Here is a 16,344-nt window from a genome sequence, read left to right on the forward strand (position 1 = left end):
CTTCCAACCCAAACCATTCTATAATTCTGTGTTCCCCATGCTATGTGAATTAGTGTATATGCAATTCAGAGAGGAACCTCAGTGTACTGATTTTCCAGAAAGGGTTTTGTGGATTTCTCCATAATGATGACTTGTAAGCACTGCCTTGCTTACATGCAAGATCTTTGGGCATGGCAGCCTGCAGTGATTTTTGGAAACTTTCAGTTAAAACATCTAACTGGCAGAAACTTTATAAGTTTTTTTTGTCTTGTTCTTTATTCCTTTTGATGCATTGAAAGGCTGCTGATATTTGCTTTTGGTCCATCTGTATGTTTTCACATAATCTTTTCCCCTTTGCAATCTAAGTTTGCAATCTTTTTGTATGAATGTTATGTTGTATAAAGTATCTGCATTAAGCCTGCAGAGTTATCTTTACTCTTTTTGCAAGAAGAAATGCTCATAATGGATTTATCAAATAAATAATTATTGGTGCAACGCCTTAAGAAGAATGTGGAGCAGCTCTATTGTTGAATTCTGGAACATGTGCCTGCTTTCTTGGATGTTTTTGTTCTTCCTGTTTTGAATGTAAAGGGGGAAAAACAGCTTTGCTTCTGATGACAGACTTGTGTGATTGATGCATTTCAGATTAGCTAAATTTGTATTGTTCGGTGAAATTAATGTCGTTTGACAGGATCTTGATTAGGAAGCAATAATTTCTTTTGAAAATCAACAATTGATCACTTTCAGCAGATAGGAATGGTGCCCTTTGTCTTGCATGGTTTTGATGCCTGTGAGAGGCTACCTGGAACAGAGGCTAGACAATGTTAAAAGAATAAAGTGGGTATTTATTAAAAGGCCTTTAAAGGATGCACCTTGGGCAGTACAAGAGCCTGGTTGTGGCTACACCCAAGATGGACCCAAGATGGATGACTGGTCACGAGTTTTCACACTTTTATAAGTTTTGGTCCATTTACATATTGGGGTCAATTGTCCAATTACAGCTTCAGGTTATGAAGTCCCATCCTCTCAGATTTCTTTCCTCAATTCGCCGTTGTTTATACTTCTTGAGCCTAAAGCTGCAATGATGTCCTTGGTTCTCAAGCTAGAAAATGATTGTTTTGTCTAATTACCCTGTGAAGAGAACTTGCTAACACTTTATATGAAGTTCAGAGTCACACACTAAGGCAGTACAGAATCTAAAAAATATGAAAGCTAAAACTTAAGTCATCAGTTTGATCTGTTGGTTCAAGTCCTAGTTAAATTCAAAAGTGAGGTGTGAGTGGAATGGGAGAGAGCAGAGTAGCAGGAATAGCTGTTTATGGTTGACTCCAAAGTCCTCATTCAATTGGGTCTTTATTATCTTGTGTGGCATTTAAACAAACAAACAAAAAGGAGACATTTTGTATTCTGAAGTATGGACTGCAAAAGCAAGCTTTTATTCAAAGATGTAGATTATAATCTATGTGCTTCCCTTTCCCCACTGCTTTGTCCCTGTAAGACAAAGCAAAATTTATTAGCATATTATACACTGGCTGCTGGAATAAGACTGCAGTGGACATGAATGTCAGTCTCATAAGTGAAATTGGAGTTTAGTAAATCATAGAATCATAGAATATCCTGAGTTGGAAGGGACCCATGAAGGGTCATCGAGTCCAAGTCCTGACTCCACCCAGGACAACCTAAATGTTGAACCAAATATCTAAGAGCACTGTCCAAGTGCTTCTTGAACCCCAACAGGATTGAGGTCACGACCACTTCTTTGGGGAGCTTGTTCCAACGGTTGAGCATCCTCTTTGTGAAGAACTTTTTTGCAGTATCCAATCTGAACTTCTCATGCAGCTTTAACCCTTTCCCTCATGTCCCATCACTGGAAACCAGAGAGAAGAGATCAGCATCTCCCTCTCTGCTCCCCCCACAAGGAAGTTGTAGAGAGCAATGCAATCACCCCTCACTCTCTTCTCTAAGCTGAACAAACCTGCTATCCTCAGCCACTCTTCATGTCATGCCCTCTAGTTATTTTACGGTCTTTGTTGGCCTCCAGTGGACACATTCGAATATTTGTATATCCTTATATTGTGGAGCCCAAAACTGCATATAGTACTTGAGACAAGGCCATTCTGTGCTGTTTTTGTATTAATTGGCACTTAGAAGAGGGCATCCACGGAAGTTTTCTCCCTGAGAACTTCCTTTGTGACTTGATGGGACCAATTGGAGGCTGGTTTGGTTGTTGACAGCCTGGGAAACCAATTGGAGGATTTGGCCCGCCTCTGTGAATTCACATTTTGAAACTAGCAAACCTCTGGAACAGCCCTTTTCTCTTTCGGCAGTAGTGCAGGTAACAGGGCCCAGGCCTGGCTCCACTGCGTGGCCTGTGGGCCTGGCAGGGGGCAGGGCCAGGCCCCCCTGTCTGGGAAACTGGCATGTCCCAGCAGGGAGGATGGGTGGCCATCGGCTGTGGATGCCAGCTGAGCCCAGGGAGGTTGATTGAGGTCCCACCTGTTTCCCCCTCCCCCCCTTTCCAGAGCAGCCAGTGCTGCTTTTGGCTCGGGCCAGCCCCTCCCAGCATGGTCTGAGTCTCCTGAGATCCTGGCACAGCTCCAGCGTGGCCTGGCCGAAGCCACTGCATTCTCCGTGTGAGATCTTAACTCTTTCAATGCTCAGATAAGACTTGCAGACCTTCAATCCTCTCCTGAGTGAGAGGGAAAAAGAACAGAGAGAAGACACCAAGGTCAGTGAAGCAGGAGTCAGGTTCCAGATGGGAGGAGAATTAGGAGACGCCGTGAATTTAGGCTGAAAATCCTTTTGTAAGCTATAGGGATGGACTGAACTACACTAAAAATTGGAGAATGATATGGGGGGGTGGAACTTGTAGATCATGAGCAAAGGCACCTGTGCTAAAGACCCTTTGCCCCAAGGGAAGAAGATCTCTGTTCCTAGAGATGAAGCATGAACAGAGAGAGAGATGAAGAGAACCTTTGCTTTTGAACAGTTCATCCTTAAAAGTAATTCCCCATGAGTTTAACATGGGCCATAAGCACAGCTTTGGGAAGGCTGTGAAGATGGGAGGAGTTTCATGATTGCAGATTCCCCGGGTGGCTGCTATTCGTGAAAAGTGAGGCCACGAGAGAACTGTTTTTCTTTCTTGTGGAAAAGTCCCTATAGCCTGAGAAGGGGAGACTCCTCTCCCTAGAGTGAACTGAAAGATTATTTTTAAGTTGGTAACTGACTGAAGTGTTTCTGTACGTTGTTGTTGAGAAGGAGAAGATGGTATGGGAGATGGGGAGGAGGGGTGGTCTGAAGGTTTTATTCTGAACACTATTATTCTTTTAGGTTGTTAATAGAAGTTTTCTTTACACCCTTTAAGTTTTGAGCCTGCCTTGCTTTTGCTCCTAATCCCATCTCACAGCAGGAAATAAGTATATTGAAATTGGTAAGTTAAAACCATTACACTAATTTGGTGTTTCTGCCCGGTTTCAAACTGAAACCAGGACACATACCAATGTTGAACATAGTGGGACAATCACTTCTTTCAACACAGCAGCAGTACAGCAAATCTGATATATGGGTTTGCAGAGTAACTTTCAATCTAGAATGATAATTTGATATGGAATATACTATTTAATTTGAATTTATATTTAGTTGTGATTAATGTGCATATACTCAAACACTTGAGGCAAAGTCTTAAGTGTTTTTCGGGTTTAATTATTGATAGAAATTCATGATAGCTTTTTTGTTACAATGCATATTTAAACTTATTTATTGTATATCCTGTCACTAACAAGAGGGATGTTAATAAGTTATAAGGGGAATCTAGGTGTGGAATTTATACTTTGCTTTTTATTTTTTGTAACTGTGGGATTATCATTGCTACTTGATGTGAAGGAGGTAGTGCCACATATGACAGACTGACCAAAAAAATGGTTAGTGTGTGTCTTGATTTGAAAGACAGGTGTCTGCTGAGCTTTCCTTGGAATGGAAAATGTAACCTCCTTCCCTCTGAATTATTATATTTTGAAATTAATAGGCTTTCAGGAAAAGATATGAGAATATGAAGAACAGTTTTTTGCTAGTATGTATAACAAGGCAAACAAACAACAACAACTATGGCAGAAATAATAAACAGAACCAGAAATTCAGTAACAGCCTTCTCATCCACAGGCACTTTCCCCTTTGGTGTAGCTAAGGTCACAGCTGGCAGTGGCACTAGTAGCTCCCAGTGGGCAGGGTGGGTGCAATGATTCCCCCACGGCTGCAGGAGGTGCTCCAGTGCGAGCTCAGGGACCACATGGCAATGGAGGACTTGACTGACATGGGAAGGGCTGGAAGAAGGGCTTGCTTTACAAACCTCCATGGCAGTTGATCCCGGTGCCCCAGCAGGACTCAAGCAGCATGCTGGAATGGCAGGAATGAACAAAAATCCTGGGGTGGTGGATGAGATGTATCAGAAGATCTGCAGCTGTAGCGGGAATCACAGGACGTCTCAGCAGGCAGGCTACAGTGTAGAGAAAATCCAGAGCAGTGCCAAAGAAGTGGCGGGGGCAGGGCAGCAGCTGCCTGACTCCAAGCAGGGCAGGGAAAGGCGGGCTCGGGATCCTGATGTGAAAAACAAGGTTCACTTTCCTGGTAGATTTTAAAAGGTTTAATAAAAGACAATAAGAGACAAATAATAAAGCAAAAGGTTATAACAGCTGGGTGCTTGGCATTTAGCCAAGAGCACACCTGCTGTTTTGGAGACACCCCTTAAATTCATCAGCCCATTGCATATTCATAGACCTATCATACATTTTCAAACTTTTCTATAAACTATTTTCCATATTCCAAGAACTGTTTTACATGGCCACTCCTTGAGTCTGCCTTTTTAGAGCACGCATATTTCTTGGCTGTGATTTTAAATTATTTTTCTTATCAGACTTAATTTGGGCTGTGGTCTTCAATTTCTACAGACGGTCAGTTCTGGTAACTGGTATATCTGTAGCAGGTGTTTTCACTGGGTGTTATCCAACCAAGCAGGCAGTTCACGTACTACAAAGACACTTTATCAGCCTATGTTACTCCCAAAGAAAACTATATTTTAAAAACCATTTTAACACCATACATATAGTATCCACCCTAATATTTGTGAAAAAGCCAATGCCATAACATGTATTTATAACACTGGGGTTTTCCTCTGAGGCACCCAAGCAGATGGTGAAAAGTCCCTTTTTTAGTGAGGTAGGGAGTTAATAAGGTCCCAGTTTAGTGGCTGTTCTCACCCCCACAGCAGAAGCAGCAGGACGGCTGGGCTATGGAGGCGGCAGCAAATTTCCTCCCCCAAGCAGCAGCTCCGACTGCCCTCCTCCGAAGCTGAGAGAGAGAGAGGGTAGAAGCTGCCCCAGCCTCTTCTTTTACCAGCCCAAATCTCGAGGTATCTCTGCCCTTCCGAGAGGTACCTCAGATAAGAGAGGTGCAGCCAGATGCCTTCCTCTCCTGAGCTTGGTCACTTCTTTTGTCTCTCTTAAGTACCCAGTGGTTACTGTTTCCTATAAACTTATGGAAAAAAAGTCTATGAGGAAAAAAGAAACAAAAGGAAAGATCCTAACTCCCAACACTGTGTTGTAGAAATACTTATTTCTTTAAAGTTTTCTTGACCTAAAAATTAAGTGTTGCCTTGTGCCAGAGTGATTATAATTCTTGAGAGCCTTATTTTGTTAGCTTTATCCATTCTGGGGCCTAGCTTCTTGCCTGATGGTCCCATTAGCTCCCGAGGGGTTGTGGGTAGAGTGAGGGTCCAACTGATTGAAAAAGTAGGTCCTCGGTGTGTTCAGAATGTCATCTCTCACTGCTGACTGGTTACAGATCAGTCTTTCATTATGTGGCCTAAGAAGAAAAAGATTTGCATGTATAGTTTCTATTCCCACTATTGCAGAATCGAACTTTGACATCAATTTAGATCACCAGTGCCAAGGTGAATACAAATGAAGAAAATGTAACAAATTATACCAGGTCTGTACCTTGGACCTAGCAGAGGAATAAAGTTAATAAATTGTAAGGGATGGAAACAATGTATTGGTGGTATTCTTGTCCTCTTCATCTGGATATGGTCTTGATTCAGCTAATGGGCTGAATTTTTTGAACCTCCTCCCACATTCATTTTCTAGAGACTATAGGGGAGGTTATATAAAGTATATATGTACTCTAGATTAATGCTTTTTTGTAAATGGAAGATAATTTTTCATTCTTATGTAATTTTCTCTTGTCAATGCAAGTTGAATATAGCTCCCTCTAGAGCCCATCTTCTTTGCAGTCTCTCTGCCTTTTCCTTTTTTTTTTTTTACTCCATGTTTTAATATAAAACACACCAGCTCAGCTCATGTGTTGCATTTGAGTTATCCCCTGCATCACACCATGTTATGCAGGTACCAAACCACTAGGGCAAAATGTAGATGGTCCTTTCTGCTACACCTTGTTGCACTCAGGACTGCACGTCTTTGTGTGAATTTAATATTTTTTCACTTTATATAAGGCTGAAATAAGTACTCAGGCTCCCTTACTCTTTCCATCTTCCCGTTTTTTTAACTGAAGAGAGACATCCCCCTTCTAATTTTGCCAAATATTTAGAAGAGTGTAAATTGAAGATATTTATCTTGAAATGTGCTATTGGAGCAGACTGTTTATACAAGTGAAAGAAATAGTAACATAACAGTATTTGGTCTGGTCTGCAAGGCAAAGATTGTTGAGATTTTTTTGCATATGGAATATTGGTTCTAATATTAAAAAAAAAGTTAAGAGGCTCCAATTTGCACATCAGTATTTTAGTGCAGTAGGGACAATGACATATTTTAAATGGGAAATATGTTTTTTGTTACACTGTTGCTAAAATATATTTGGTATTAGATTTAGAGCTATGCTGTAATCAGTTTGAGGTAGAATATTCCATGCACATGGTAAAGATTTTCTGACTAGTGCTCATCTTGTGAATCCAGAATAAGCTGTTAATATTTATCCATCAGTTGGTGGACGAGTGAGTCAGGAATTAAATTATACACGGCAGAAGATTGGAGAAGAAGCCATGTTTAACCCTCAGCTCATGATTCAGACTCCACATGAAGATGGTGCCAATGTACTAACAATAGAAGCACTCACACAGCACCTTGACTCTGCACTTCAGGCCAGCAGAGTAGATGTTTATATGTATAACAGGTAAGGAGAAAAGCAAAACTTTTCTTCATCTGTAACAGTTAGAAAGTAGACAGATATTTCCTTGCATATATATTTTAATGGATAGCACTTCACAGTCTTTCCATTAGAAGTTTTGATTTGAATGTCACTAATTACTGATGCTGCAAATTGTGGCATGATAGCAGTGACCAGTTGATGTTTTAACAAATAAAATGGTGTATGAGGTATTGGATGAGATTCTAAAAATGTACCCTTGATTCTAAAAATGTACCCTTATGAGCAGTGCTGCAGTGTATAGCATTTTTCTTGGTAAAGGAGTGATAACTGTGGGCTTAAAAATGGGACTTTATTGATGGTATTTCTAGCAATGAAAAACCTTCCAATAGTTTGGGTTTAAAGAGAAAATGAAAATGGAAGAGAAATGCCAGTGGGTAGAATTTCTGGGCTATGTAATAACATAGTAATAGCAACATAATAACAATCTAATGATTTATTTTCTCTTGCATGCATGAGTTGGAGCTAGTCTGAGCCTGAAGCTGACTTCTTCCTTGTGTCACTAAGTGCTATCTTAATTCACAAGTGGGCTCACAGAAAGCCACATTTTTTTCCCTTTTAGTTGTGTCAACTAGCTTATTAATCCAAAAGTAGCTCCATTATTTTAATGACTTTTACAGAGACTGGTATAAATTGAATAAATATTTTTAGTTATATCTACAAAAAGAAAGACCATTTGTATTTTGTAAAGTTGTGGTATACCTACATTGAATAAAATTTCTTTCTCAGTAATTCGCTACTTGAGGCCACCATGCCTATATAAGTTCCAATTTTAATGTATGTTACATTATAAAAATAAATTTTCAGTAGTTGTTAAAGAAAAAACTTTGTTCTTTATTACAGAAAATGGAAATTGGAACACTTATGTTATAAATCAGGAGAGCTCATCACAGAAACAGGGTACATGGACCAGGTAGGCATAACAGGCATTTGATTATAGGCAGTTTATATTTTTATGATTCATCTTGTGCTGTTTAGATTATATTGTAGTGTAATTGTGGTTTTTTCCCTTTTCTGACCTTGGCAGATCATAGAATATCTTTATCCTTGTTTAATCATCACTCCTTTGGACTGCTTCTGGGAGGGAGCAAAGCTACAGTCAGGAACTGCCTATCTATTGTAAGCATGCTGTTTTTATAACTTTCCAGTTCATAGTTTTAATAGTAAAATGATGCATGATTTTGAGTTGTATCACAATGCGTATTCAGATTCTGGTTTAACCAAAATAATAATAATTAAAAATAATTGTATTGGGTTTGTGTGGCCAGGTTTTGGTAGCAGGGGATTACAGGGGTGGCTTCTGTGAGAAGCTGCCAGAAGATTCCTCCATATCCAGCAGAACCAATCCCTGGTGGCTCCAAGACAGATGTGCCGCTGGCCCTGGCTGGGTCAATCAGAAATGGTGGTAACACCTCTGTGATAACATATTTAAGAAGAAGAATAAAACAGTTCTTGCACAGTGGTAATTGTGGCCAGAGAAGAGCGGGGTGAGAATGTGTGGAAGGAACAACTCTGCAGACACCAAGGTCAGTGGAGAAGGAGGGGCAGGAGGTGCTCCAGGCACCAGAGCTGAGATTCCCCTGCAGCCTGTGGTAAAGACCATGGTGAAGTAGCTCTGCCCCTGCAGCCCGTGGAGGAACACAGGGATGCAGAGATCCATCTGCAGACCCTGGAGGAGCCCACATTAGAGCAGGTGGATGCCTGAGTGGAGGCTGTGACCCTGTGGGAAGCCTGTGCTGTAGCAGGGTCCTGGTAGGGACCTGCAGACCCATAAACGGAGGAGTCCATGCTGGAGCAGGTTTCCCAGTAGGATTTTTGACCCCATTGGAGACCAATACTGGAGCCTGAAGGACTGACCCCATGGAAGAGTGACCCACATTGCAGCAGTTGTTGGAGAACTGTTGCCTGTGGGATGGACTCATGCTGGAGACATTCGTGGAGAAATGTCTCCTGTGGGAGGGACCCCACGGTGGAGCAGGCGAATGACTCCTCTCTGAGCAGTGGCAGCAACAATGTGTGAACTGACCATAACCCCTATTCCGTCTCCCTGCACCGATGGGGGAGGACGAGGTAGAGCTAGGAAGGAGGGAGAGGTGGAGGGAAGGTCTTATTTTACTTCTCATTTTCCTGCTCTGATGTTGCTGTTAATAAATTAAATTAATATCTCTAATTCGAGTCTGTTTTGCCCGTGATGGTATTCGGTGAGTGATCTCTCCTAGTCCTTATCTCAACCCATGAACCCTTCATTATATTTTCTCTCCCCTGTCCAGCTGCAGAGGGGAGTGAGAGAGAGGCTTTGGTATGTGTCTGGCATCCACCCAGGGTCAACTCAATATAATAATAAAATTAATTGTAGTGTCTTTGCAGAAAATGTGCATGGATCTTTTTTTAATTGAAGAAAGATTTTTCATTTTTAAAAATATGATTTGTATGCATCAATTTACATCCTGTGTCATTACTTCTCTTGTTTTGTTGGCACGCAAAAGGAAATATAAATTTTGAATTCAAGCTTTTTTAAATGTAGACTTTTTTGGAAATAACCTTTTTTTTTCTTCATTTTTTTTTTTCCCTCCTCCCCAAACTACAAAATATTGTCTGGGAATTGATTTTATTTCTAAGAAAATTTAGGTCTCTTGGGTAAATACTCAAGTCTTCCTAAGGAATAAAACTCAAATCCTTTGCTTATGAGATCATTAAAGAAAGCAAATATAAGTGTGATATTGTATGTCCTGGATCATTCAAAGAGTTAACTGTTCATCTGTGCAGGTGTTTTCTGTTATTTATGCAAGAGTTAGTATTTGAGTTATTCTTTCTGTCCTGGTTTGCATGTCTCTGTGAAAACAATTTGCAATGGCTATCTCCTAATATTTATTATATAGTTTTAGATGGGGAGATAAGGGGGCTTGCATTTTCTGGTTGGGAGATTTAAAATAAAGAATTAAGCCTGTTTAAGCAAATACACTGTGGTTTGAATTGCAGAATAAGGCAGCCAAAAGCCTTTGTAGTCTGTCAACATCACAAATTCAAAAGTGGAGGGTGGGAGATATGATAGTGATGACAGCCATGGTGGCAGGAAAGATTGATGGCTGATAGTCAAGCAGCCAGGGCCTTTGCAGGAGCACATAATTGTTATAGATAAAAAAAGACCATCTATATTGATTGATTACATTTGGAAGATGATTATTAGACTAGCAAAAAGTAATTGATACTGTGTGAAAGGATTTCTTTCCTGAGCCTCCTCCCTTTTTTCCCCTCTCACCTCCCTCCAAATTCTTTGAATTTTTTGTTATTTAGGTGCTTGATGGCTTGTTTTACTTGGTTTGTAAATGAAATTATTTTTAATATGGGAATATTCCCTTTCATACAGTAAATTGGTATGTAAGTACTGACTATTTTTCTTAAAATCACCACAGGTCTACAAGAAAAGTATGCATAAACACATATAATTAAAACATGCATTTCATTTTATGAGACAACCTTACCAGAATGGATTATAGCTTGTAACAGAAAGCAACTTTGACATCTGTATAAATACAAATTAAAAAATTATGTTTCAGTACTTACTTTGTCTCTTCTTTTGTAATTTTCCCCTGATTTTTTAAATAGTGGGAAACCTCCTTTGCAGTGGATTAACTTTGACCCCTTAGAATTCTTAGAAGAGTTAAAAAAAATAAATTACCAAGTGGAAAGCTGGGAAGAAATGCTGAAAAAAGCAGAGGTTGGTCATGGTTATATGGATCGACCGTGTCTGAATCCTGCTGATCCTGATTGTCCAATCACAGCTCCCAACAAAAATTCCACCAAAGTAAGTTTGCTTACCTTTGTGTAAATATTTTCAAGGGAGGCTCTGTATGTGTAGTGTGAGAAAAGGGTACCATTCCCTTCCAAGTAATATATATTTTATGTTCTTCAGTGATTTAATTATTTGGTTTCTATTATATACCATTAGCCAAGGGTAACTAACTTTCCTTCAGCCTGTGATGCAATATTAATCACACATATTTAAAGTGAAATTACAGTTCTCAGCTACTGGCTAGGTGTGGCAATGTGGACACATTTCAGCAGGCAACATGCCTCAGGCAGACACTTGGAATACAGCTACTGCTGTACACTGACACTGCAGCAAGGTCTTCCTTCAAGTAGGGCCAGTTTTGTTGATCTAACTTTATATATCTGTTTCTCAGTCACTTTGGCTTTGGTGAAGTTGCTATCTGGTGAACAAGTATCGGGCTAGTTTGTCTACTTCTGTTTGTTGAACACGTTTCTCTTTGTAGACTTCCTAGATGATCTTTAATATCTTATTTCAGTACAATAGGTGTTGATTTAGGATTTGTCTTAAGCTGTGCAACTGATTAATTGCTTCTTTAAAACTTTTATCTAGTTTCCTGATGTAGCTCTTGTTTTGAGTGGTGGATGCTATGGACTGTCAAGAAAATACATGCATTGGCAGGAGGAATTGATTATAGGTGGTATAGTCAAGAATAGTTCTGGCAAACTTGTCAGGTAAGCAAACAAATGTTTACAGAAGAATTTTTAATTTTTCTTTGTTAGAGTTTGGGATTTTTTTGGCTAGGGGACAGATCATGCAAAATCAACTGTCTTTCAAAGTCTGTGAATGATGTATATTATGAAGCTGGGTATAGGAGGGCATCCCTGATAAGGACAGAATTTAAAAGAGTGATTATTAAACAGCTTTTTAAATTTAAGGAGATGTCATTGGTGCCTACTTCAAACCTAAAAATGATAGTGTATATTTATCAGAAATATTTTTTTCCTGGCAACTTTGTTGTTTAGAGTGTATGTATAAAGCATTGAACAGTATTTAAAATAATGAACAACTTTGTGTTTTTGAAATATCATCAAAGGAAAAAAAGGGGAAATATAACTTTGGTAATGTGCCTACTCATTTGACTTTTACCAGAAAACCAAAATCTCCATTGAACTCTTTGTTTATAGTCAATATAGAGAAAAGTATATTCTTTATGTCACTGTATCTTGAATACATTTTTGACTGACAAAATGAAACCCTTTGTTTCAGACTTCTTGAAGAAGTCATGGAACACTGTACTTCGGGGGGAAACCCCTTGAAATAGAACTGTTTAAAAAAGGACATATAAAAAACATTATTTAGATGTTTACATGGAATCCAAATTTATATTAAACTAAAATAAGTATAACTCTTGCATATTTAATACAGAGAATTCTTACTAGAACTTTTTATATGGGTTTTTATTGTTTTTTTCATTGACATTAAATACTGAAAATGTATTTATTGTTTTCTAAAAAATAGCCAAAGAATTTATTCTTGGTGAAAAATTAAATAGTCCCTTAAGCTTCTAAAATTGTTGGATACTGTTACATACTGTGTAAATTTACAGTGGATAATTATTGCCTTTTGTGTATTGTTTGATGCTTGTCAGGTGTCAGGAGTTTAGTCTGGCATTTCTCTCCAAGGTATGAAGAAGACCAAGGTATGAAGAAGACCAAGGTCTTCAAATGTCAAATTGCCAACAGCATTTGCAAGATCTTATAGGAATAACTGTTCCTGTGTCCTTCTCATAGCAATCCGTCTGTCAGTCATGATCATTATAAGTGATTTGTAGGGTTACATTCTTTGCTCCTGAAACTGATCCTATTGAAAATAATGGCAAAATACTCACTAACATCAGTGAAATATAGACTTAACATCAGTACTATATAGACTAATACAGCTTCACCAGATACATGGTAGAATAATTGTACTCTGTTCAATTTTAATATCAATGTGTGGCCTATAAAATCAAGAATTTGTTCAAGCTCCTATTAGGCTTTCATTTGAGCCTTTATATAGTGAAAAGCCATTTCTTAAAAATGCTTATTTTAATGTCTCTTTCTTCTCTCTCTTCTCTCCCTGTTACAGTGCCCAGGCTTTGCAAACCATGTTTCAGTTAATGACTCCTAAGCAAATGTATGAGCACTTCAAGGGGCATGAATATGTTTCACATATCAACTGGAGTGAGGATAAGGCAGCAGCAATTCTGGAAGCTTGGCAGCGTATGTATGTGGAGGTAAAACAGACAATAGCTTAGGTGTCTTGCTATATACCTTTATTAAGATCCACTGCCTTTAGTTGTGGCTTTTTATAATATTTTCTCAAGGAAAATGCTTAAACTAAAACTGAGTGTTGGGTCCTGGTTTTAAAGTTATCCTGCTGTAACAAACTATTTTAAAAGGCTGATTTTTTTTTTTTTAAGAAGCTGCTTGCTTACATATGAGAAGCCATGAAGGTTTTACTGTTTGCTGGACCTTGGATTAAAGGCAAAACTCATCTCTTACAACAGCAAATCAATGACAGAGTTATGGAAAGAAGAATGTTTTGAATGAGTTAATACAATGGCCTTTAATGAAGATGCAAATTCTTGTTTGATAATCAGTAGCTTGCAGGAAATAATTACCAAAAATATTTATTTCATGTAGCCTCAGTGAAATCTCTGTTATAGAGTGTGTGCTTTAATAGGAACATTAGGGCAAACATAGTTAATTTCAGATATGTGCTGTAGAAGATGATAATGAACTTTTTTCTTAGCCACACTAAGTTTTATTTTTCTTTCTGTAGGTTGTTCATCAAAGTGTTGCACAAAATTCTACTCAAAAGGTGCTTTCCTTTACTACAACTACCCTGGATGATATTCTCAAGTCATTTTCTGATGTCAGTGTTATCAGAGTAGCTAGTGGCTACTTACTAATGGTAAGAAATTAAATTATATTTATTTAATTGACTTCAATAGTATAACAGGGCTCAAATGGCTGCCTTCTTGTTACCAGTCAACAGTCCAGAACATTTTCAGAATACTTAAAATAAAAATGCAGTTTGTAAACATTTGCCTCAGGATTGTCACCTATTCCTCTATGTAACATTTCTGATATATCTGTTCTATTTAAAAACACTTGTAAGCTATGTATGTTGTTGAGTGAGCTAGCCAGTAGGGAAGGATCCATTCTAATCCAATCCTTGCTTTGCTTTCAGCTTGCCTATGCCTGTTTAACAATGCTGCGGTGGGACTGTGCAAAGTCTCAGGGTGCTGTGGGGCTGGCAGGAATCTTCTTGGTTGCTCTCTCAGTGGCTGCAGGACTGGGTCTGTGCTCATTGATTGGAATTTCCTTTAATGCTGCCACAACTCAGGTATTATGGAGCCAAAAGTCTGCTGCTAAATTACAAGAAGTTTGTTAGTAAATAAACACATCTGAATCGATATTTGAAGAAAAACATAAGCTGAGAAAGATACAAGTAAAAATAGAAAAATCAAAATACTTTCTCCTATCTATTCGCTTACACTGGAAGAAAGTAAGAGAATGTGCTGCCAAATGACTTTTAAAAAGGGCAGATATCCTGCAGTTTAATTTTGTAGATTCTAGGATATTTGTTTTTCTGTCTCAAAATGAGTGCAAGCATCCAGTTGTACACAAAAAAAATGCAAATTTTGCCCTAACATCTGAATATATTGAGATGTTCTACTCCTGATAATATTTTGAAAATACTTGAAATATTATCTGTTATTCTTTGCTACCAAAAACTTGAATTTGTTTTAGTGAAGTTTTGTACTTGTGAATGGTATACTGCAAGTTTCTCATTAATTTTTCAGAATAAAAGTTAATAGCCGTATTGCATCATATTGATTTTCATTTAAGCCTTGGACTTCTGTTCAGAATGAAGTGTAAAAGTTATTTTGATTAGCTGGCTAATGACTAGATTAATGGTAAATCTTAAGAATAATATAAAAATGTTATTGGTCTTTTTGTTTGTTTTGTTTCTTCCCAAAGGTTTTGCCTTTTCTTGCTCTTGGAGTTGGTGTAGATGATATATTCCTTGTGGTACATGCATTTAGTGAAACAGGGCAGAATAAGAGAATTCCATTTGAGGTAATGAAAAAATGGGGTGCTGGGGGACAATAAAAGAATAAAGTAAAAGAAAAAGCCTCATAGAGGAAAATATACCTAGAATTAGTTAGTAATGATTTTTTAGAAAATCTTTCGTTCTAGAGATCTTTGTCCTAGGGCCTGGTGTTTTTTCCTTTTATTTATAATTACCCATGACATTCACATATTCACATTATGAAATCTAAGATCCTTCTCACTTTTATAATCTTTTCCTTTTATTGACATTTTTATTGTCAGTCTATAGTTTCATATCCAAAGTACAAATCATTTAAAAGCAATATATATTTGTCAGTTTTGTTTTGTACAAGCAATGTCTTTCATGTGCTCTTTCCAGTTGGTTTGGCATGCAGGCAATAAAAACTCATTGTGCTATAACCTTCATATGCTTCAAAATAACCTACTGCATTGGGAAAGGGTCCTGTGTTTGATTCTCTCTGGCTTTTGTGTGGTTCCTTGGATTTCTGTTTGTTGGGTTTTTTTCTTACATGTCTCTTTAAGACATTATGTATCTGCACTGTTAATGCATGTTTATTTTCAATTAAATTGTTAAGAACAACAAGTGACTGCATTAATACAAAACATATCCTATTTAACTGATGCATTTGATATAATATCAATATCCATTTAGCTTTGACTTTTAAAGCCAGTGTCATTTTTGATAATGTTTGCTACCCTCCAAAAATGTAAGCACTTTATACGTTATCTGCTTTTCTCCTGGACAGTGTACTTAGTATATTTTTTACTCTTACAAACGCTTAAATGCATATTTTTATTCAGAATTTCCTTGTAATAGTTTTCACTGTTACTATGTTATATCTGTAAGATGATCTCTTCATTTGCAGGACATTACCTTATTCATTTGACTTTGTTTTGCAGGACAGAACAGGTGAATGCTTGAAGCGAACAGGAGCAAGTGTAGCCCTTACATCTATCAGCAATGTTACTGCTTTCTTTATGGCTGCCTTAATCCCTATTCCTGCTTTACGAGCATTTTCACTCCAAGTAAGTTTTAATGTTGTTTTGTTAGCTCTTGTAGATAGTGTCATTGTGAAAATGAATTATAATGTTAAAGACCATGTTCAGTACTTCTGCAGTTCACTCAATCAATATGAGATCACTGTTTACTATAGTTTTTGGTGATAACCAACTGTTTTCTCCTCTTGATTCTACTCCTTCCATTTCCCGTGCCTTGAGTCTTTCACATCCTGTTCATAGGTGAAAGAATATCGTGACCCA

At 38.1% G+C, this 16,344-nt stretch overlaps 1 protein-coding gene across 7 annotated transcripts in view; it reads left to right on the forward strand.

Annotated features, from left to right (window-relative positions):
- LOC148220398 (protein patched homolog 1-like) overlaps positions 1–16,344 on the forward strand; it is a 164,962-nt gene that overhangs the window by 44,352 nt on the left and 104,266 nt on the right. For 6 of the 7 annotated variants that reach the window (XM_088155733.1, XM_088155732.1, XM_088155730.1 and 3 more), the window contains exons 3-12: positions 6,969–7,158; positions 8,035–8,104; positions 8,219–8,310; positions 10,798–10,996; positions 11,573–11,694; positions 13,091–13,238; positions 13,787–13,918; positions 14,198–14,353; positions 14,992–15,090; positions 15,985–16,110. In XM_088155733.1, the coding sequence (XP_088011859.1) occupies positions 6,969–7,158; positions 8,035–8,104; positions 8,219–8,310; positions 10,798–10,996; positions 11,573–11,694; positions 13,091–13,238; positions 13,787–13,918; positions 14,198–14,353; positions 14,992–15,090; positions 15,985–16,110 (1,334 nt within the window). The remainder of the gene's footprint in view (positions 1–6,968; positions 7,159–8,034; positions 8,105–8,218; positions 8,311–10,797; positions 10,997–11,572; positions 11,695–13,090; positions 13,239–13,786; positions 13,919–14,197; positions 14,354–14,991; positions 15,091–15,984; positions 16,111–16,344) is intronic. The other variant, XM_088155731.1, reaches the window with a different exon arrangement.

This window comes from Sturnus vulgaris, chromosome W, assembly GCF_052056855.1.
Source record: "Sturnus vulgaris isolate bStuVul1 chromosome W, bStuVul1.hap1, whole genome shotgun sequence".
In the NCBI taxonomy this organism is placed as follows: Eukaryota; Metazoa; Chordata; class Aves; order Passeriformes; family Sturnidae; genus Sturnus; species Sturnus vulgaris.